Raw genomic sequence first — 22,028 nt, 5'->3', positions numbered from 1 at the left:
ATTCTTAGTTATTAATAAAAAGACCTAAAAACCTTTTTTTTCAAATTTAATGAATCTTTTAGGAAAAAAACTAACGTGATATAATTTAATGTAACTTTTAAAATAAACAGTAATGCTACCAACTAGTGAACGCTCTTAAAACAATTTTAATAAACGCAAAATACGCCTTGAAATAGTTTTTTTTATCACTCTTTTTAATAATTTTAAAGTACTCATTAATATAACATGATTTTGTTTACAAGTGTTCTAGTATCTTTCAATTTTCTACGATAACTGTTTTATAGTTAAGATGTTTTTTTACAATAGATTTATACTGTGTTTTTAATAAATTAACATAAATTAATTATATAAATAAGTTTGCCAACTATAATATTTAGCAGTGGCAACGCGTGGTCTTTTTGTTAGGGGGTTCTGCAGATTGACATTGTCAAATTTAAAAATCCCCTAGTTTGAAACATTTGGATTAAAATCATAAAGATAATATGAAAAATTGGTAATTTTTCAAAAAAAAAAAGTTGAACATATTTGTTTAATTAAAGAATTAATAACAAATAAGTATGAAACAAACACATATCTCATACCTATGTATATCATCATCCTTTCTTAACAAATAAAGCTACTTATATTTTTAATTATAAGTTTACGATTTTGTAAGTTTACGATTTTGCACATTTATCAGTTTACTAATATAATTTTATAACTTGTCTTATTAGTAATAAAAAACAAAAAAATCTGCAAGTAGCTTAAAAAAACGAGGTTGCCCCTGCTTGATTTTTCCCTGCTCGAGTTGTTTCTGCTTAATTTTTCCCTGCTCGAGTTTTCTCTGCTCGAACTTTTCCTGCTCGAGTTGCCCCTCTTCAATTTTTCCCTGCTCGATTTGTTCCTGCTCGAGTTGTTTCTGCTCGATTTTTCCCTGCTCGAGTTGTTCCTGCTTGAGTTGTTCCTACTCGAGTTTTTCGTGCTCGAGTTGTTTCTACACGAGTTTTTCTGCGCGAGTTGCCCCTGCTCGAGTTGCCCTGCTCGAGTTGCCACTGCTCGAGTTTTTCCTGTTTTAATTGCTCCTGCTCGAGTTTTCCCTGCTCGAGTTGTTCCTGCTCGAGTTGCCTCTGCTTGAGTATTCCCTCCTCGAGTTCCTTCTGCTCGAGTTCAACTTGTCTTACTGTTCCCGCGTTATAGTAAATTTTCAACAGCGATCATGATTTAATTCACATGGTGCTGCAAGTTCATGCTGCTCTAGAATTCAACTTTTCAACCTTGAAAACTTGTTAAAATTTATTATATAGCTGACACAGATTGAACTTGCAGCTCCAATTTTACGAACATTTTGAACATCAAATATAAAAATTTAAAAAAAACTAATTTAATAGGGAATTTATCGACGTTCATGTACATATTTGGTTGTGTTTTTTGTAGAGCTTCATAATAACATAACTTTCTTATTTTTAAGCTAATATAAAAATCTTTATATCTTTTCAAAGCTCATTTCCTCGGCTTTAAAATAAAATTACTTTAACGTAGTTTGGGTAGTACAGCTGAAGCAGGGGCCCATTCAAAGCAGCGTATTTAAAGGCTTAAACTCTAAAATCAAAAAAAAGTTAGCATACTTTTTAATTTTTTTAGATGGAGCTACAGCTCCAGCGTTCCACCCTACGCGACGACCCCGGTATTTAGTATATGCATAAACTATTGAGTATTAAAAAACTAAACTCTTACAGTAAATAAAGTCTACTGGCTCAGTTAGAAAATAAATATGTATTTTTAATTAGTAGCAGAGTACTGTTTGAGTATTATTAAAATCAGAAGGGTTCAATGAACATTACCGTAAGTTAAAGCCAAAGCGCTTTTGTATGCACTTTTACAATTTGAATAATATCCTTTTTGCTTCAGTTTTAAAGTAATGCCAATATTTATTAGTTTTATTTATTAAAACTAAAATCCTACCAAAGTAGTGATTGTTATTAAAACTAAATGCATATTTAAACTAGTTTTTTAGTTAATCTAATATCCACTACGAAAATACTTTAAAAAGAAATTTCATAAGTTTTAAACATTTCAATACTTTCTATACAATTACACACCAAGTTTGTGTGCTAAAAATAAGTTAAAACGTTTTTTAAATAAATTTTCCGAAAAATTTATTACGTTACCAATTATAACAAAAATTTAAATTTTCAGCAAAACATACCACTTTACAATCTTTCATTCTAATTCGGTTAACAATTCTCTTTTTTGTCTTTTAAATGAACACTTGACAGCAAAATAAATGGTTATAACTGTTTTTTTTTTCTAGTAATACAAAAGATAAAAAAATCTTTTTGTATTAAAAAGTTTTAAAGTAGTAAAATACTTAACATCAATTTTTGTAACATTTTTTACTGCCTACTGATTGTATAAAATTTACTTTTTACACGTATATAGTACTTTGTTAAGCAGTTGTAGATATTCAACGTCAAAAAAAGTTACATTTTATGACTGATTAAATATTTTTTTTATTTTGAAAACATTATTCTGTAATTATACAATCATCAAGTTATTAAGTATAAAAACAAGTCTTTCAGACAAAAACAGGTTTAAAATTCGAAATAAACATACAACTCTATAATCGGTAAGTTAAGTTTTTGGTCGTTGGGCCAGATGTGGAAAAATTTAACCTTTTGCGGGCCGAAGCATTTTAATTTCAGTTTCATAAAACATATTAAATTATCTAATTGATTGTGACTGACTTCTAACTTTATGTGACCTTTTTCTAGTTTAAATTTCAAATCTCGCGTTAGATGTAAAAAAAATATTTTGTTCTTCATTTTTAATCCATAAAGGTCTAGTGTTAGTTTCTCAATTTGGTTTATTTAGGTTGAGGTTTTATTTAGCGGGCCAGATTTACATAATCACTGATAGCATTTTTAATTATAGCGGGCCGAGCTAATTTAAATTTTGTAAATATTGGTGAGTTTTGTAACTGCCAACCTTTGGTTTGGTCAAGTTTGGAGTTTTTCAGAGTTTTTTAAGACCTTATAGTTTGTTATTGGTGTCTCCCAGCAATAAGCGTTAGGACGACATTTTCCATAAATTGGTCAACATTATTATTACAGGTGTTGAGATGGAAGCCCATATAAATCTAATTATTATATTAATATATTAGTTGTAAACTTAATAAATACAATTGTGCTAGGTGACTTATATGCATTATAATTAAAAAAAGCAGTTAAAACGCGACAATACGGTTGAGTACGGCGTTGCAACTCTACCTAAAACTATAACGTAAGCGTAACAACTAGCTATCGACTCAATCTTATCATTTAGGCAAGCCAAACCCTATAAATGTGCATAAAAGAAGGAAATAGTCGTTTACGATAACTTTAACTGCCCTTTCTCGCGTATCAAACGAAATTTATGAATAGTGAAACTAACGTTTACATACACAATGATTGTATAATAAATTTTGAAATCGTATAAAAATGCAATATTAAAAAATTAAAGAAAACATTGCAATTGCCACCCACAGACCCAATGATTGAAACATAATTGTATAAATCGTATTAAAAAGCGATACTTTTTAAAATAAAAAACTACGCAATTGAAATTTTTTAAAGACTAGATGTTTTTGAAAAAAAATCTATTAGTGTAGCTTGTCGTTTGGATATAGCATACATTTTTTGTTGCTACCGTTTTAGAATAAACACAATTAAATAAAAGCATTATCAACGATTTCATAAATACCTTCATTTGAAATTAGTAGTTGCATAATTATTTGTACTATGTAAATTTTAAACGTACAAGGAGTTACAAGATAGATCTTGAAAATCATTTGGATTGAACACAAACTACATAGATAAATGACCTATTATATATAAAAACATAAATTAAATATGTGCTAAAGATTTCTAATATTTTTTAATAAATGTGTTTTTTTTATTATGAGGAAGTTATTGTTTTTTGGGATTTGCTTTCATTTGTAAATTTTAGAAAACTTTAAGACATTTTTTATTAGGCTTTATGTAAATAAAATAAAAACTAGTAGTTCCTAGGTACGCACTTCCAGCTGGGTACGCACTTTTGTGCTGTGATGTAAATGCGTACCTAATTGGCAGGTTACTGTATTTGTATAAACACTCATTTAGCAGCATAAAATAAGTTTTACTAAAAATAAATGTTGTTATAGCTTTTATATTTGTATAAGACCTATAAAAAGCTTTCAATTATCAAATAACAACGACTACCGTTGAACAAAAGAACCACCAAAAAACTTTAGCAGTAAAACCGTCAAAACTCATGGTTTGAAAATGTTTGTGAATCTTGTTTGAAATACAGAACAAGTGAAAACATGAATGATCGAATAAACGTTTCAAAGAGTCTAGATCAGGGGTACCCAACCAGGGGTGCTCGCACCCCTTGGGGGTGCGAGGCAGCATTCCAGGGGGTGCGAGATGGCTTTTCATTTTTGTCTGATAAATAAGGATTTTTTCACTCTCTGATAAAGTTTATAAAGTTACAAAGTACATTTTGTTATTAAAAGAAGTCTGCGCTAATTATCTAAATACATTAATTGAATTAATACGTAATAGAGCAAGAGCGCTTTTCTAGAAGTAAATTAATTTTACTAATATCATTTAGTAGCTGTTAGTTTCGATTTAACATTTCAGTAAAAGTTTCTTAGAGTTTTAAACCTGTAAATTTTAGTCATCTATTCTTTAAGTATTTTATTTTCTTAACTGGCATCCATTTCCATTAATTGTTTAAAACAGCTTATGAGCTAGCATCTATTTTAATTGAATTACTTAGATAAAAATTAGTATCTTCAGCAGGTTTTTTTTTAGCTGTTAAGAACAGGTACTGTTTATTTATAATGTAATCTTTTATTAAGCTTAGTTGTGCAAAAAGTGGTGTTTAAAGATTTAACATCAGTAAATTGTAATGTTCACAGCAATTACTGTACGTTATACCATTTAAGAAAACTTGTTTTTAGCTTTAGTGAAACCAACTTTTATAGATCAGCAAAAGTATTCAATGCATCAACTTTATTTCTGTTCATTTCTTTTTTGAACTTAAAGCGTTTACCTTTTTCAATCTTTTTTTTTTCTTTTAATGTTGTAGGCATACAAACTTTTTTTTTTTGTTTTTGCTTTTATACATATCTTTTGACAATTTAAGACATTTCTTTTAACTTTTTAAAATCTTAACTCAAACCTTTATTATTTTGAAACCTCCTAGCTGCTAATAGTTTTGAAAATAAAACATTACATAAGCCTAACTTAGAACAGCTGATTTTTATTTTTTAAGTACATATTTTCATAACAAAATGTATAAAAAGTTTAGTTTTAAGTTTAAATCTAATATTTATTACTTTTCTAGTGCTTTTTACTGACTTCTTATGTTTTTTCAAATTTTAAAAAACTAAATGACGAAGTCATAGGCTAAAGCATTGTTTTTGTATAAATTTTATAAAAAAAATGTCTTAGTAATTCACTTTTTAATTTTTCTTAGAATACAGTTTATTTAATTAGTACTCAATCATCAATAGTACACAATTACACTATTATAAAAATTAAAATATAAATTATTAATTAATTAAGTCAATGATTTTATAATCAAATTATCAATAAATAGTTATAGCATACAGTGTTAGGGGTGCGAGATCAAGTTAAGAGACTTTAGGGGTGCGGGGCATCAAAAAGGTTGGGAACCACTGCTCTAGATAAATTTATTCGCCCAGGTTAAAAGTTTAAACAAAACAATATAAAGTATTTCTAAAAGTTACAAAAACTTTTATGACTACCCTTAGCTTGTTTGAGATTGCTTTATATGCTTTTATAAATTTAAACTTGTTTGTCACCTATGTATATATATTTTTTATTGAATAAAGCAACAACAAAAATTCATTCAGTTACAAAATAACATACTGCTCAGTTTAATCAAACATAGTTAATAGAGTTAATAACTATATTATTTGAAATATATAATCAAACTGTTAAACTATAACTTCTTATACCATATATTTAATTTTCAATTAGTAGAAACAAAAAGCATTTTTGAATTTATATTTTTCTAAATTGTTCTCTCTAAAAAAAATAACTATAGGCTCGTAAAGATTTGAGTATTAGTAAAGTTTAATTTTATCTTTTGAAAAACGCTATAACTTCATAATTAAGGACTAAACCAAAAATCAATAAAATTTGTAACTATTTTTGGTCTGTATAACACTATTACTGGTTGAAAACTGATAATTAATTACTGTAAATTTTAGTAGGTGACAACTTAGGGGTAACTGTGATAATTAAAAGTAAATGAAAAGTAAACAAAAAATCTGGAAAATTCTGTACAATAAATTGCAAAACAAAAATAATTCTTGAAAAAAATCGGGTGGATTTTGATAGTATACCGCTTTAAGAACTTTGTAAGTAAGTAAATTTTATCAAAATTTCTAGCTGTAAGAGCTCATGTCTCAAACCTCAACTTTTTAAATTAACAAGATAAAACTAAACCAACTATTAAATTTGATGTTTTTTTTCTAAATAAAAGCGAATGGTATGATTCATTTACTTTTTTATATTGTATTCAAAAGCAATTGATTATGTGTAGTTTAAGATTTAAAAAAATACATTGTTGTTAGTACATAGTGTTTCATGAAAAAACAAAAATTTAACGCTCAAAATATTTAGTCCAAGGACCTGACCTGATTTACGAAAAATATTTCGATTATCAAGTCATTCACCACGTCAGAGATGCTAAATCGCAGAGCACAAAATCCCCGCAGTAGAATAAAAAATAAAAAGCATGGCAATAGAATTAAAATTTCTTATGAAAGCAAAAGCTGTATTTTACAAGTTGAGAACATAAAAGTTTCATATATTCAATTACACCAACATATTTAAAAGCTTATTGTTTTTATAAGTATGAATGCCTTAAATGTAAGTTTATGATTTTTATTTTCATAAGGTTAATTTTATTCACTTTATTGTTAATTTAATCATAACTACCTTTTAACCTTGTAGTAGTAGGTAATGTTTGGTTAGAAAAATTAAAGAAAAGTATCTTCCACTTATTTAAATGGTTAATAAACTAAAAACATTGTAGCTTTGTAACTAATCGATGTTAAATTAATTTATTATTTGATTTTTTTTTCCAAAAATTAGATACAATAGACAAATTATTTTTTCTTATATCCTACTTTTATCAAATTATTTGAATTTTTGAACTTAAAAATAAAGTTTGATTATTATAATTTTTTAAGATTCATTATAAATTATTTTATTAAGACATAGATTTCACTTAAAAGTAATTTGAATATAATTTATTATTTTTGTTTACAAAGTTGAAACTACTATTTGCTTAGATTAAATCTATTTAAAATTTTTAATGTGACAAATTTATTGAGTCTTTTTTTATTATAATTAGGTAGTTTATCTAAAAAAAATATTATACTTGAAAGTTTTAGTGTACAACTCAAGGTTTTTAAAACTAGTTTTGTAAATTAAGCAGAGTTTAAACAAGGTCAGGAAAAGTCAAAAAACTCAGGAAAAGCAGAAAAAAAAAGATAAATAACAAGAATAGTAAGGTTTTTTTTTTAAACAGTCAGGAAGTTTGACTAAATATTAAAAAAATACCAGATTTTGTCAGTTTAAATTCACTGAATTCCTTATATTCAAAAACAAGTCTTTAAATGGTAAAAATTTAATTTAAATTCTTCAAAGTGTGATTAAAATTATTTCCAAGAATTTTACAAAATTACTTAATGCCTTCATCTGGTAAAATTTAATGAATATCCTTTATAAAACTGCAAAATGTTTCTATTAAAATTTTTTTAAACTATCCTACTAGAACAAACAGTTTTTGTAAGCAGTTTAATCTGTAGCATTTTTTAGTCAAACAATGATAAAACACATAAGTTTGTTTATCTAGCATATGTTAGAATTGAATTGTTTTTTGTTTAAGTAAATAAATAATTTCATTCTAATTAAACACTAGGTTTAGTGTTTTGGGTAATAAGTTTATGTTTATAATTTACCTCATTATAATTTTTTCAAAATTGTTTAAATTTTTTAAATAAATTATAAAAGAGGTGAACTTCATGGTTAAGTTTAATTATTTATAGTTTATTGTAGAATAGTTGTTTTTTAATATTTTTTACATAAATAAGGGTAAAATATTTACTACTAATTTTATAAATATTGATAAACTGAAATATAAAATTGAAGGCCTTATTAATTCCAAGTGTTCGAATGTGTATTATATTATTTGTTTTAATTGGTAATTTGATTTAGAAAAGTCAGGAAAATTGTAATAAAAAGTCAGGAAATTGTTTAAAGAGTGGATAATAACTATAGGGTTGCTATTTTACCTAGAAATTAAAAATTCTGTACTTTTACAATTAAGGCAATTAAAACCTTAGCAAAGCTGAAATTAGATATAATTTAAAAAAAACCTACATTTTTTAACAATAAACCTAAAAAACCTGAAATTCTTAACAAGTTTACATAGTTCGGTAATAAAATTTAACTTGATTCAAAAATCTATCATATAAATAAGTTTTTTTTTATCAGCAAAAAAAACTTTTTTTCATAAAACGCATTTCAATAAACTTAAGTATTTTTCAATGGCTTATGCTATCAGGGTTGCCACTTTACCTGGAAATCTGTTTTTACCTGGAAACCTGATACTTAACAACTAAGGCAAAAAAAACCTGGAATTTGAGAAATTTTTAACCAAAGACTTAGAAAAACATTCAGTTTTTAACAATTTCAGCATGTTAAGTAGTACAATTTTAACTTGACACAAAAAAACTATCATATAAATAAGATTTCAATTAAAATTTTTTAGTTATAATACACATTTTAATTAACTTTATAGTACATATACCATGTTTTTTTTATTATTTAACACAGTTTTTTATATTAGACATAACTTTAAACTGAAAACAAACCAAAATACATGTAATTTTAAAAGCCTTGTAGAGATTTGAAAAACCAGGAAAAATTTATAAACATGAGTGGCAACCTTGTACTATTCCAAACAGTTTATTACAATAAATTTAACTTTAAACTAAAGCTAGACTCTAAAATGTGTATTTTTGAAGATTTTTTGAAATCATGTAAAAAATTTAAATAAAAATCAAGTGGCTATTCTCAGGGTTGCCACATAGTCAGGAAAATTCAGGAAATCAGGAAAAAATAAGAAAAATGACAAAAGTCAGGAAAATTCAGGTCAAAATGGGGGGTTTTTGAAAAAAGTCAGGAAAAAAATTTATAAAAACCTCAGATATTGTCAGTTCAAATTTATTTATTTCCTTTTATTTCAAAGCCTTCGATTAGTGAAAAATTAATTAAAAATTCTTTTAAGTCAGACTAAAATTGCAAAATTTTCCTTAAATTTTACAAAATTACTTAATTTTCAATGCCTTTTTTAGTAAAATTATAGTAAAAAGTCAGAAAAATCTTGAAAAAAGTCAGGAAAACTTTAGTAAAATGTCAGGAAAAAGTCAGGAAAAGTCAGGAAAAATTTCTCAGCTTGACTTGTGGCAACCATGCTATTCTGTAGTAGTTAAGGTAAGTCTCTAATGGTTTTTTTTTTCTTGGATTTACAAATAGTTATTAAGTTACACACTAAACACATTACTTTAGCAGTTACATTTTCGTAGGTAACAACCGTTGAAATTATTTTAGATGAAATTCCAGACCAAGAAGATTTACCAACTTTAGATTTTCCACCACCTAAAAAGATGAGGTACCAGAAATCTTGGGAATCTGTTTATGAGTTAAAAGGTTTTTTTATCTCTAACAATTTGTAGTATTTAAGAATACACATTTGAGTATTTCAATTTTGAATTCAACAACAATTTTTTTTTAATACTGAGCTTTTTTATTAAATATTATAAAGGAAAGTTCTCATGTTTTTATAGAATTAAATTAATTTTTGCATTGTAATTTTTGAAAAAAAAAAATTTTTTTAATAGTTTTTAAAGTATTTTTTGTAATTTTATTTCAATAATGCACAAAAAATTTTATCATCTAAAGTCAAAAATTCCAATTCACTTTTTACCTAAAAATTAACATTTTGTTTTAATAATTTAATAATTAACAATACTTTAGCATGACATTTTTTTTACTTTAGTACTAACCTTTGACAACTTTATTTAAATAAATATACTTAAAATACATTTTATAATAACAACACACAAATTAAACTGTTAATTTTATTATAAAATTAAAACCAAAATTTGTTAGTATAAAACAAAGTTCGCTTCATAGACAAAAATTGAATTTCTAATTTTATTATTTAAGTAAAATGGTTCATAGAGGCCATAAGGCGGTGAGATGGGCAAATTATTTATTTACAATAATTTTTTAGTTTTACACCTTACAAATTATCATGATTTTTCTTTGTTAAACAAAAAAAATTTTTAATTTTTGTCATAAAATACATTTATTTGAATATTAAAAACATTTTTCTGACAAATGGTTTGTGGTAATATCAAGAATTCTTTATGAAATTTTTTAGTATATTGCTTTCAAATACAAAAAGAAAATTTTTATTTACTATTTTATAAATGCTAAGAAGATTAGCTTTGACTGATTTAATTACTAGACAGATCTACTTAGTTTTTTTATTTCAAAAAAGAGTTATTTCACTGCATTGATTAAATTTATATATAAACTTTTGATAAAAGTTGTGATATAAATAACAATTTTATTATAAGCAAATTTATTATCCCATTTCTAAGCTTAGATTTATAAGATAGATTTAACTAAAGCTTTTATTAATTGAGAATAAATAAATTAAAAAAAAATTGTTATTTATTGATCTTGTAGTGAAACAAAACTTTAAAAAGCACGTTTTAAAAGTAAATACATACTTAATTAGCTCAAGTTGAACTATGATGCTTACATCAGGCTAGCGACTTTACCTGGAAGCCTATAATTTGTCAAATTAACCCAAAAAAAAACCAGGAATGTTTGTATTTTTGAAAAAAAATCGGAAAAACTTCAAATAAAAAAAAACCTGGAAATTTTAACATTTTAAGCATTGTCAGTAGTTAAATTTTCGATTTGACACAAAAATTTATAATATAAATAATATTTTTTTTCTTCATCTAAAAATATTTTATCTACCAACACATTTATTGTAAGTTTAAAGTATCTTTTTAATGTTGTCATACTATTTAACACAGTATCTTACTTTGAACCTAATTTTCGACCAAATATAGATTAAAATTGTGAACTTTTAAAATTCTGTAAGAATTTTGGAATACTTTGAAAAAAATTTGAAAATACAAGGCAACACTATTACATCTATTAAACTGTTTAGTTTATTGTGAAACGTTTTTGTTAAATCATTGAAATCTCAATTGTTCACTTATTAATAAAATAAATATTAGATACACAACTTATTTATAAACAAATATAAATAGTGTTTAATGTTTTATTAGTTATATCTGTTATGTCAACTATGTGTAATGCTGTTTTACTTACTAGATTGGATTGCTCCAACAAATTGTGAAACTAAAGCTTATTGCAAGTGGTGCAATGTAGAACTACAAGCAAAAAAGAGCAACTTAAAAGTTCATTCTTATTCTGACCGACATAAACGCGCATCTCCAGTCACAAATAACCACAACTCAATAAATCAGTTTAGGATGGAAAAATCTTTTAAACAGCAATTCAACAATTTCCTTAAAGAAAACGTACGCCAGACAGAAGTCCGGTTAACATTGCAACAAGCTCTTCACGGGAACTTGCTAGCAGGCGAACACCAGATAGATGTCATGAAGACACTTGGGACACCTCACGAATCAGCAACGCTTAAAAGAAGGAAAGCAAAAATGATTCTGTGCAATACTCTCGCACCAATTTGCAGAAAACTAATCATAACTGATTTTATGGTGAAGCATTGTTCTTTCTATCTGGATGAGAGTACAGATACTGCTGGACAAAGTTTTCTAGGTAAGAAAATTACTTTTAAGCTTTGTTAGTTTAATTAAGTTTAAATTTGTTATTTATTTACATACATTCTGTTGAATATAAAAATATTTTAATACAAAAAGCTTATTAAATTTAAATTTCAAACATGAAGTAAGCTTTAAACACATTGTTCTTTGTTTTATTTTTTTAATATAGATTAATTCTTGTAACACGTTAGCTGTAAAAGAAAATATTTTGTTATGCAATGAGTTGGACATTGTTAGATTACTCAGATGTAAGTAGGTTTAATGACAGTTAAAGAAAAAAGTTTTTATTTTACAGAATTTAATAGGTTAATAAATTAAAATTTACATAAAATTAAAGTTAGAATTACTATGATTTTTTTTTATAATTATACAGTAAACTCGTTCTAGTAAACTAAGTCAGTTTCATTTCTAACATATATCAGATTTTTGTGTTGACTTTTATTTAATAGTTTAAGAAATATGTCAAAATATTGTTGATTTTATTTTTCTAATAAGGAGAATGATTTAATTATTATAATATTTATTAAACAGCAAAAATTTTAATTAATAAAGAAAATAATGAATAAATTAGCAATTTGTTGCTTTAACGAGCAGGGTTGCCACTTCACCTAGAAACCAGGAAAAACATGGAGTTAAAATTTTAGGCATAAAAATACCTGGAATTTTGTACATAAATCTTTAAAAGACGTTGAAAAACCTGATATTTTCAATAATTTTTACTTGTATAGTAATAAAATTTGGATTTGAATAGAAAATTATACCCTATTTTTCAAAGTTTTTTGTCATCATCAATTTTTTTTTATTAATGAACCATTTATAAAGCAGCTTTAGTGTACCTTTTCCATGTTTTTATACTCTTTAATACAGTTTTAACATTAAACTTAACTATAAACTTTAAACAAACCTTAATATGTGTAATTTTAAAAACGTGGAAGAAATTTAGAAAACCTGGAAAAAATTTTAAAAATACCGAGTGGTTAACCGGAAGCAGTTTATGTTCAAATAATTATAACAGTTTTCCTTTTATATACAGCGGTTGTAATTACAATTAAAGCTATACTTTCTTAAACTTTTGTTCTACTACCTTCAGTTGTTTAACTAGAACAAAGTGGTAGTCCTTTAATTTCACAGATTTTATGTACTTAAAAGTTCGACTATATTTGGTATTTTTTAACTTTCTTAGATATCTAATTAAAAAAGCATGAGTAGTAGTTACCAACAGATAATTTTAAAATATTTATATTTTTTTTATTCCAAAGTATACAGATTATAAGTTCTTTTCATTCAAAATTTTACAGTTATTAAACTTATAACAAAAAGAATTAGAAAGCTTTATGTTTGATTCACAGGTGTTAGTATTTGTTATCTAAGCAAAATAAAGAAAACTTCAGTATCTACATTTTTACACCTCGAAGACCTTGGAAGAGACAAATCAGCGTTATCTATTGCTAACGCATTCAAAAGAGTCTTAAAGATGTATAATGTTCAGTTAAAAAATGTAGTTTCAATATGTAAGTATATATGAACTGTTACTGTTTTTTTCATTTTTGTATTCTAGTTATGTATTTATTAAATATGTACTACTAACGTGTTTTTAATTTTAAATTTAGATATTAATAGTAAGTTAATTTTTGTTTATTTCAGCTATTCTCTGTGTATTCTTGCTAACTTTTAAACACTAGTTTTAATATCTTACAATGATCTATCTTTATTAATAGACTTAATTTGATTTTATTCAATTGTTTAAGAAAAGTATAAATTTAAGCACAAACTGGTCTTATAATTTAAGAAAAATATTTTTTTTTTTTAACTTAGTAAATATATTTTTAGGTACAGACGGAGCTGCTTCCATGACAGGAGTTAAGAATGGAGTAGGACAAATTCTGAAAAAAGATAATCCCAGGCTTATAACAATATCCTGTACAAATCATGCTTTGCAAAATGCATGTTTAAATGCAACCAAAGCTACAATACCTAATGAAGTAAGTATTAAAACTATTTTATATAAATTATTAATTCAATTGTTGAATGAGAATTTTAGTAAGCTGCATTTATTCAAGTTACGAAGTTGTTTTTTTATATTTATTTATGATATTTTATTATATTTTAATATGTTGTATTAGAAAAAACCATTGTTGTTGAATAAAAGTGTGAATACTTTTAAATTAAATAAGGTTGATGAGCTTATTAAGAAAACGTTCAACTACTTCAAGTTATCTAACACAAGAAGAAGTGACTTTGAAAATTTAGGTGTGTGTATGACGGGTAAAATTCCGTTAAAATTTAAAGCCTTAAGCAAAACTAGATGGATATCACACTTTCCATGCATTGAAAGAATTTTATTGAATTGGAAAGTACTCAAAGCTTTTTTTAATGAAGTAGGTATTAAACTATTACTATAAACTTCAAGACGCTTTAATAATTAGAAAAATTATTAGTATAAAACTTAAAACAATCCTGTTTTAAATTATTTAGCATTTTTACAATTAAATTTTTACAAATATCTATAAATTTAAATTTCAATCTGCCGTGAAACTTAGTAATCATATGTTTCCTAAGGTAACATTTTATTAAATCAAATATATAATCAGAAGATATATAATAAATGTTTAAAAGCACAAATTAATTAACATAGATTTAATAAGAATATATATCTTTTTAAACAAAACTTTCTTTGTTAATGAGCCTTGTTTTATAAGTATTAGTGTTTATTAACTATAATGATGTTTGTTATCGAAATTTTTATTCTTACCTATAACATTTGTTTGTATATTAGCCAGAAAGAAGAAGAAACGATTTACATGCTGAAAGTATTCGAAAAATGCTAAATAGCAATAGATTAAATTTTGTTTTTAAATTTATGGGCAAAATTTTAGAGAAAGTTAGTTTCTAAGACCTATTATCTGCTTAATAATGAATTAACACCCTAAGCACTATAACATAACTAATTTAAATCATTCTAATTTGATTTTAAATGTTTATTTTTAATTACTTATTTTGTAGTCATGCCAAGTTTAGCTGTAAGTATTAAATGTAAAGCAAGACTAAATTTTTACAGTGTAATAATTAATTATTTTTATTCATCAGGTAAATTCTGTTAATATTCTTCTACAAAAAAGTAAAGTAGAACCTTTTAAGTTTGGATTAGCAATAACAAAACTTATACAGCATCTAAAAGACCTCATTTACCAACCAAATTAAAGTAAGCTTAATTTAGATCACAAGGCAACTAAGAATAATTTTTAATTTTAGGCTATTAATAATAAAGTTTCGTTTGATTTTATATCTACAACATTTTGGCGTAAATAAACATTATTTTTTAATTAGTAACGCAAACAAACGTACAATAACGTTCTTATAACAAAACATTACTAACATTTTGTTAAAGATTTAGTAGATTCAAATTTAGATTGGATTTTATACAGAGTAAACGATATAAGTAATTATTATCAATATTTTAATTTTTTATTAAACTAATTGTTAAATTATTATTTTACTATATAAACTAAGTTGTAGTTACTAAAATTTACATTTTTTTGTAGCTAACCTTTTGGAAGAACCTATCTTTTATGTAGAAGTAAACGAAGTTTATGCAAATTTATCCATTAGTAAGAAGGCAGAGGTTAAACTAATTAAAATTCACGTTGTTTAGTCAATTGGGTTTATTAACAACTAAACTTAATTGATTTTTTTTAAATAGGATTTGTTTAATGAGAATAATTTCTGAAATTGTTTTTACTTTACTTGAAAAAATTTTAAGTCAAAATACAAGTTATTATAATAACTGTGTTTATTTTTTACATAATCGTTTTTTTTTTCAGTAAATTCTCATACTTTACTTAAGTAATTTACTTAATGTTGTGTATTACACGTGAAAAAATTTCTGTTAATGACACGCTACGGTTCTAATCTGTAACTAATTTTCCTATAATTCCAACATTTTTATAATTAATTGTTTTAATACAGGTAAAAAATATTTTTCAAAGTTTTGTTGTAGTGTTTATAATTGAATTGGAAAAAAGAATGCTGCAAAATCTTGAATTTATGGCACAGTATGAAGTTGTAAACGATGTTAGTTGGTATTAAATATATCTTCAAAAAATAAAATAACTTATTTAAATATCATTAAAACTTATAATTTTTTAAAGGCCTTAAATAGACGGATGCCGGATATTGAGAAGTTTTTAGAACATCCAAAAATTAAAAAATTGTTTGAAGGAAACCACAGAGATACTATCTCACTTCAATACAAAAGTTTGCATGGACGTCATCAAACAAGTATCGGTTAGCTAAAGAAAAATAACAATAGTAACCTACTACTTAAATATAAATTAAAATTTTCAGTGTTAATGTTAAACAAGTTTTGTAATTTAGTAAACATTGTAAATCTACCGAAAACTAAGTTCTGATAAAATAAAAACATGATTTATTATTGTAAGAGTACACTTACAATTGATTATGTACATAAAAAGTTATCAGTTTATTCTTAACAGATAAATCAACAAACGTTAAGTTTTGGAGCAGTGTTCGCGTTGAATACCAAGAACTTAAGGAGTTAATGATGAAACTACAAACGATACCTTTTAGTAACGCGCAAATCGAGCGAGACTTTTCCTTGATGAATATCTCGAAAAACAATAGACAAACTAATATGGGCCATATTTTGTTAAACTCCTTAATGATTATTAGGTAAGTAAAAATTTAATGTATTTGGATTTATGTCTTTTTATTTTAAACTATTTATTTCATAGAAATGAAATTTTAATGTGTAATTTAAACTGTAAAGTTTTTAATCATTATTTAGATTATTTAATTTTAGTTAAAGTTGGGTATGCAAGTCGATGACCGAGAGGTCTTTTTGTGTACCCGGATCCTTGAAACAAGAAATTTTTGAATTTTGTTTTGTTATTATTCAACAAACCTTATCATTTTGATTTTTACTTTTAGAAAACATATTTTATTATAGGAGACATAAAGGCCCTATTAATAACTTGTATTTTTTAATGTAATCCAATTAAATTAATATTTTGTATTACAACGATTTGTTTTATATAATTTTTTTTCTTTTATTTTAAATATAAGGAAAGAATAAATGCATAATAAGAATTGAAACATTTTTTTGCTAAATTTATCGGTATATTATCAGTAAAATTCAATAATATATATCACTAGTAAAAGTTACTAGAACTTTTTTAACAAATTTTAGTTTAGGTAGGTTTTTAAATTTTTTATTCTAATTAAAACTATTTGTACAAGGTTAAAAAGCTTGGCGTTTGCTTATTATTTAAATATTATATAGGTTGTTGTCTTTTTAGATAAAGTAAAGTATAGTGTTAATCTGTTTGTTGAATATTTTTATCATAAATATAATATTGGTAAAGTACAAAATTATAACTCAATGTATGGTTTATAAATTACTCTTTTTCATTCAAAGGTTCAATTCAAACATTAGTAATAAAAAATTCCTACAATTACTTTTTACATTCTTAAGCCAATTATTACCCAAAATTATAATAAAATCTATTTTTCTCAGATCAACCTGCAAAAGAATGGAGTTATGCTGTGACAAATTTCCACTTTCAGATACATTAATAGAAGAAGTTGGTAAGTCTAGTTTGTACAAACTAAGAAGCCAAGATGTAAATGAAATCTTTACAAACGAAGAGTACAGCAAATTTAAACCTTCAAATTTGACAATGTTTGCAGCAAACAATGTAATATAAAATTTCAACAAAATTTTTGCGTGTTAAAAAGCAGTTAATTTTTTTCAAAAAAAAAAATGCTTTTCATTTAAAGTCAATTAACTATTTTAAAAACACTTTTACTTGAGTGACTGTTAAAGCATTGTACTGTTTAAATTTGTTGTGACTGTATTTTATTCAAAAATTTAAAATTTGTTTATTTACAAAGTTTTGTACATTAATTGCTAAAATTTCTTAGACTATTTGTACTTTTTTACATTTTTTGTAGTAACAATAATAAGTTCAATAATAATCCAACCGTTAATCGCGCTAATTTTTTATCATATGAGTATTATGCTAAATTTCTTTTGGCTAACAAACTTTAAAGTTTCTTATTTTCTTAGTTTTTTTTAAGTACTTTTTAATACTTAAAATTGTTATTTTAAATTTCCGTATTAACTTTTGTATTTTTTAAAATTTTTATTTAAAATTTTAGGTTTTTAAACAAAACATTTTTACTTCAATTCAGCTTTTTTTTTAAACAATTTTCTTTATTTACCAATATAGATTTTTTTTAAATTGCCATAACTGCTAGTTATTGCAATACAAATTAGTTTAAGTCATAGTGCTGTAAACTGCCCTTATGTTATGCACTTGTTCTTTTATTAATAAACATATAAAATTAATCCAAGCTCTTTATATATATATCAAAAAAGTATGTAGAGTATATAGCTTGTATTAGTATAATATTTTGTAGTGTTGAAGGTTTGTATAATTTTTTTAATTACAATATATCCTAGTTTTTATTTTTTCACAAACTTTGAAACTTGAATTAAATGAATAAACCTAAAAGTACATAAGCAACTTACAAAAATAAACTACTTTTTAGTTAACTATACTTACAAATTAAACATTGAAAATGGTTTAAAACTTAAAGATAAATGAAATAAGTAATACTAGTAACCTTTTAGATTTTTTTCTCTTAAATAAAGTTTTGTTTTATGAAACAAATTAAAGTAGTTTAACATGAATTCCTTTAAATGTACAATTTCAGTCTTTGCTTTATATCATAGTCATTATTATCTAATAAAATATCTTTTCACTAAGTTAACATTTTAACTGCGAATATTCTTACTGCAAAGCTTTAGTATAATTAGATTGTTATAAAACTTATAGCAGAAAATATTTTTAATTTATTTTAAAAAAGTAAATTAAGCTTAAATCTTTAACAAACCAGTTAAACTGACCTTATTTTTTTTCATTTAATAAAAATTTAAGGTATATAAACAAATAAATTTTCGATAAAAATTTTCATAAGAAAAAAAATTGTTAAAATAAGTAAGTAAATTGTAAATTAAACACTTATAAAGTTTTTCACATTAATAAAATTTTTGCTGGAACATAAAAAAATTTTGACTTTAGAAATATAAGACAAGACGTGAAAGTTAGTTAAAACTTAAAAAATTAACATGCATTATTAAAGTTCTAAAATTAAGTGAATTACTCAAGCGTACGATTTTGGCATATAAATTTCTTTTTTCTTCTAGCTCTCTCACTTTTGCGCTAAAACTTTGCGTCTATTTGTAAAGTTCTTAAATGAAGAGAATAACTCGAGCGCGCTCCAGCGTACCACTCACTTTTCAATTTAGTTTCTTTTATTTCTCCAAATTTCTCTCAATTTACTATAGAGCTTTAAAGCGCGTGTTTACAATTAAAACAGCTGTATTTAACTGCCATCTTGATTATACCATGTCTGCACCACGTATACCTTTTAGTCTTGTCCAGTACAAAGCTGTTATATACAATTTTGAATGCTTAAATTATATTAAAGTTGTTCAATAGTCAAAAGTTTGATAATATATATATATGTACACATATAGACTGAAATAAATCAATTAACTTTTATCTAAAATTAAAAAATAACTATTAATAATTTCAATGGCATTTAATTATTAAGTATTTAAACAGATTAAAGTATTTAATTAAACTTTTTATTAACTATTATTAAATGGATAACATTTCTTGTTTTATATACTTTATCAACAAAATACTTTTTTATAAGGTAATTATGTCTAAATATTAGTACACCTGAAACTAAAGTACTATTTAAAAAGTTCATAAAATAAAAAAACAACTATTTGAGTCTTTTATTTTCAGTTATATATTTTTGAAAAATCAGCAAATTAAAAAAACATACTGTTTAAAACTTCACCTAAGGAAGATTTGAAAAATTTTAATATTTAATATTGTTACTGAAAACTACACTGATACAGTATGAATTTAAGCACTTCCGAAATCAAAAAGTAAAAATCTTTGGAATAATGAATATTTTAAATACATAAATAGTTATAGTAGTAGTAGTAGTAGTATTCAAATTCAACAACCAAAACATTAAATTGATAAACAAGCTAAATATCAAATGAAACATGTTTAAAGGTATATGTATATTCTCTATATTCTAATCTCTATTCCTTACTTGAAGAAACATAGAATTTTCTATGCTTAAAAAAAGATTAGGTTATGATTAACTTTAGGTGGGCACCAATATTGAAGTGTAATTCAATATACAGGATTTTTTCAGCTTTATCTTAAATATTTTACAGTTTTATTTTGAAAATATATATACTTATTATGTACTTATACTACTGAATATAATTATAGGTGACTCTTCAACTGTATATGACAGTGTCATTTCAACAATGCGACTTTTAAACTTTTTTTTTTCTTTTAGTTTTATGGTTTATGTAGGTTACATATTGCTGTGAATTAAATATAAAAGTTAAGTCGGTTTTTAGGCCTTATTTAACTCTAACAATAGTGTCATTTCAAATAAGTGTCATATCAAATTATATTTTACATTATTAACAGAAAAATTGATTGTTTCTGTTCTTTTAAATAATACTAACATCGGAAAGCTACAGATGTTATATAATAATATGTTCTTATGCTACTGAATGTAATTTTCGGTGACTCTTCAACTGTATACAACAGTGTCATTTCAACAATGCGACTTTTAAACTATTTTTTATTCTTTTAGTATTACGGTTTAAGTAGGTTACATATTGCTGTAAATTAATTATAAAAATTAAGTCGGTTTTTAGGCCTTATTTAACTCTAACGATAGTGTCATTTCAACTAAGTAAATACAATAACTTACTTTAAAATTAAAGAGGTAGTATTTAGTTATATGTACAACACTACAGTAAGCCCTGCTTATGTACTTATTTTCAAAAAAAAATGAAAATTATTTAAAATAAAGCTGAAAAATTTCTGTTTATTTAATTACACTTCGATATTGGTGCCCACCTAAAGTTAATCATAACCAAAGATTATTATAATTTGTAAACTGTTAAAATTGTGTTTTGAAATATTAAAAAAATGTTTTTAAAACTAGCTGATTTATTCAATCTGATTAAATATAAGAAAACAAACAGTTGTCCTTATTTATTAAGTATAGTTCATAAACACAATAATAATCATTTAAAAAGCTAAAATTTGTGTTGGAAGACCTAGAACAAACCTTCACCTGAATTCATGCAGGTGGTCTAACATTCCAAAACATTAATTAAAATTTAGAGTTTTTTGATAAAGTGTGGTCTGATGATCTAGGAATCCAAGTATTATTTTGAAATTTCTCTGAGTTGAACATTTTGAACAAATTTTGATTTGACACATAAATCTACCATATAGATATAATTTTTTGTCTTCATCAAAGTTTTTTTATCAAAAACATATTTGAAGTAGCGTTACAGTACCTTTTCAATGTTTTTATACTATTTATCACAGTCTTTACCTTAAACTTAACTTTGAACTAAAAATAGACTCAAAAAGTGTACTTTTAAAAACCTGGAGGAAATTCGGAAAACCTGGAGAAAATTTGCCAAAAACATTTGGTGACCCTGAATCACATGCATCTTGTGTTATCAGTATTTAGCTTAAGCCTTTTATCCTTTAACCATTTTGATATATTTCCTTGTTTTGAATTAAGGTATGCAGTGTCTGTTTTGTGATAGTCTTTTTTAAGTGTGCTAAATAATAATGTATTGTCTGAGAAATTAATAATTTTAGACTGCTGAGTTTTGTAAATCACTTATCTATACTAAAAAAAATAGTGGTCCAAATACAGAACCATGTGGCACTTCTTCTTCTAAACCCTCCCATACTGATCCATGCCCTTAAAAATTAACAATTTTTTTTCAGTTAACTATGTTTTTAATAACTTATTTGTTTTTCCATTTATTCCATTTCGCAACCCTGATAAACTTAAAATGATATCAAACTGTTCTTGAGCCAAATCAGTCTAGAAATATGTGGAATTTGGCTGAATCATCTAAAAGGGATTTTGTTAAAATTAATACTTACTTCAATTATTTAAAGTAAAAGCAAAAAAAGTTTAATGATATAGTTCA

General features: G+C 24.7%; 2 protein-coding genes across 2 annotated transcripts; both read left to right on the top strand.

Annotated features, from left to right (window-relative positions):
* The first annotated feature begins 9,368 nt into the window (after positions 1 to 9,368).
* LOC145839254 (uncharacterized) lies at positions 9,369 to 11,796 on the top strand. The gene is made up of 4 exons (XM_082946851.1): positions 9,369 to 9,539; positions 9,632 to 9,755; positions 11,466 to 11,694; positions 11,736 to 11,796. The coding sequence occupies exons 1-4, from the start codon at positions 9,459 to 9,461 to the stop codon at positions 11,794 to 11,796; spliced, it is 495 nt and encodes a 164-aa protein (XP_082802977.1). The 5' UTR covers positions 9,369 to 9,458.
* Positions 11,797 to 11,846: 50 nt separating this feature from the next.
* On the top strand, positions 11,847 to 15,556 carry LOC145838591 (protein FAM200C-like). The gene is made up of 6 exons (XM_082946208.1): positions 11,847 to 11,933; positions 13,288 to 13,449; positions 13,769 to 13,920; positions 14,113 to 14,188; positions 15,026 to 15,140; positions 15,481 to 15,556. The coding sequence occupies exons 1-5, from the start codon at positions 11,870 to 11,872 to the stop codon at positions 15,037 to 15,039; spliced, it is 468 nt and encodes a 155-aa protein (XP_082802334.1). The 5' UTR covers positions 11,847 to 11,869; the 3' UTR covers positions 15,040 to 15,140; positions 15,481 to 15,556.
* The last annotated feature ends 6,472 nt before the right edge of the window (positions 15,557 to 22,028 follow it).

The sequence above is a fragment of the Thalia democratica genome, chromosome 6, assembly GCF_965202585.1.
Source record: "Thalia democratica chromosome 6, ktThaDemo2.hap1.1, whole genome shotgun sequence".
Classification (NCBI taxonomy): domain Eukaryota; kingdom Metazoa; phylum Chordata; class Thaliacea; order Salpida; family Salpidae; genus Thalia; species Thalia democratica.
The sequence above is the reverse complement of the archived record's forward strand: the minus strand, read 5'-3'. Positions and strand labels throughout refer to the sequence as shown.

Bases quoted from the DNA above. Each gene is read 5' to 3' on its own strand.
- LOC145839254 (XM_082946851.1), top strand. From the start codon at position 9,459: ATGTCAGGAAAAAGTCAGGAAAAGTCAGGAAAAATTTCTCAGCTTGAC. The intron at 9,540-9,631 runs GTAAGTCTCTAA...ACATTTTCGTAG, and splicing joins GCTATTCTGTAGTAGTTAAG to GTAACAACCGTTGAAATTAT. The intron at 9,756-11,465 runs GTTTTTTTATCT...TTTACTTACTAG, and splicing joins ATCTGTTTATGAGTTAAAAG to ATTGGATTGCTCCAACAAAT.
- LOC145838591 (XM_082946208.1), top strand. From the start codon at position 11,870: ATGGTGAAGCATTGTTCTTTCTATCTGGATGAGAGTACAGATACTGCT. The intron at 11,934-13,287 runs GTAAGAAAATTA...TTTGATTCACAG, and splicing joins TGCTGGACAAAGTTTTCTAG to GTGTTAGTATTTGTTATCTA. The intron at 13,921-14,112 runs GTAAGTATTAAA...AAATTAAATAAG, and splicing joins AAGCTACAATACCTAATGAA to GTTGATGAGCTTATTAAGAA.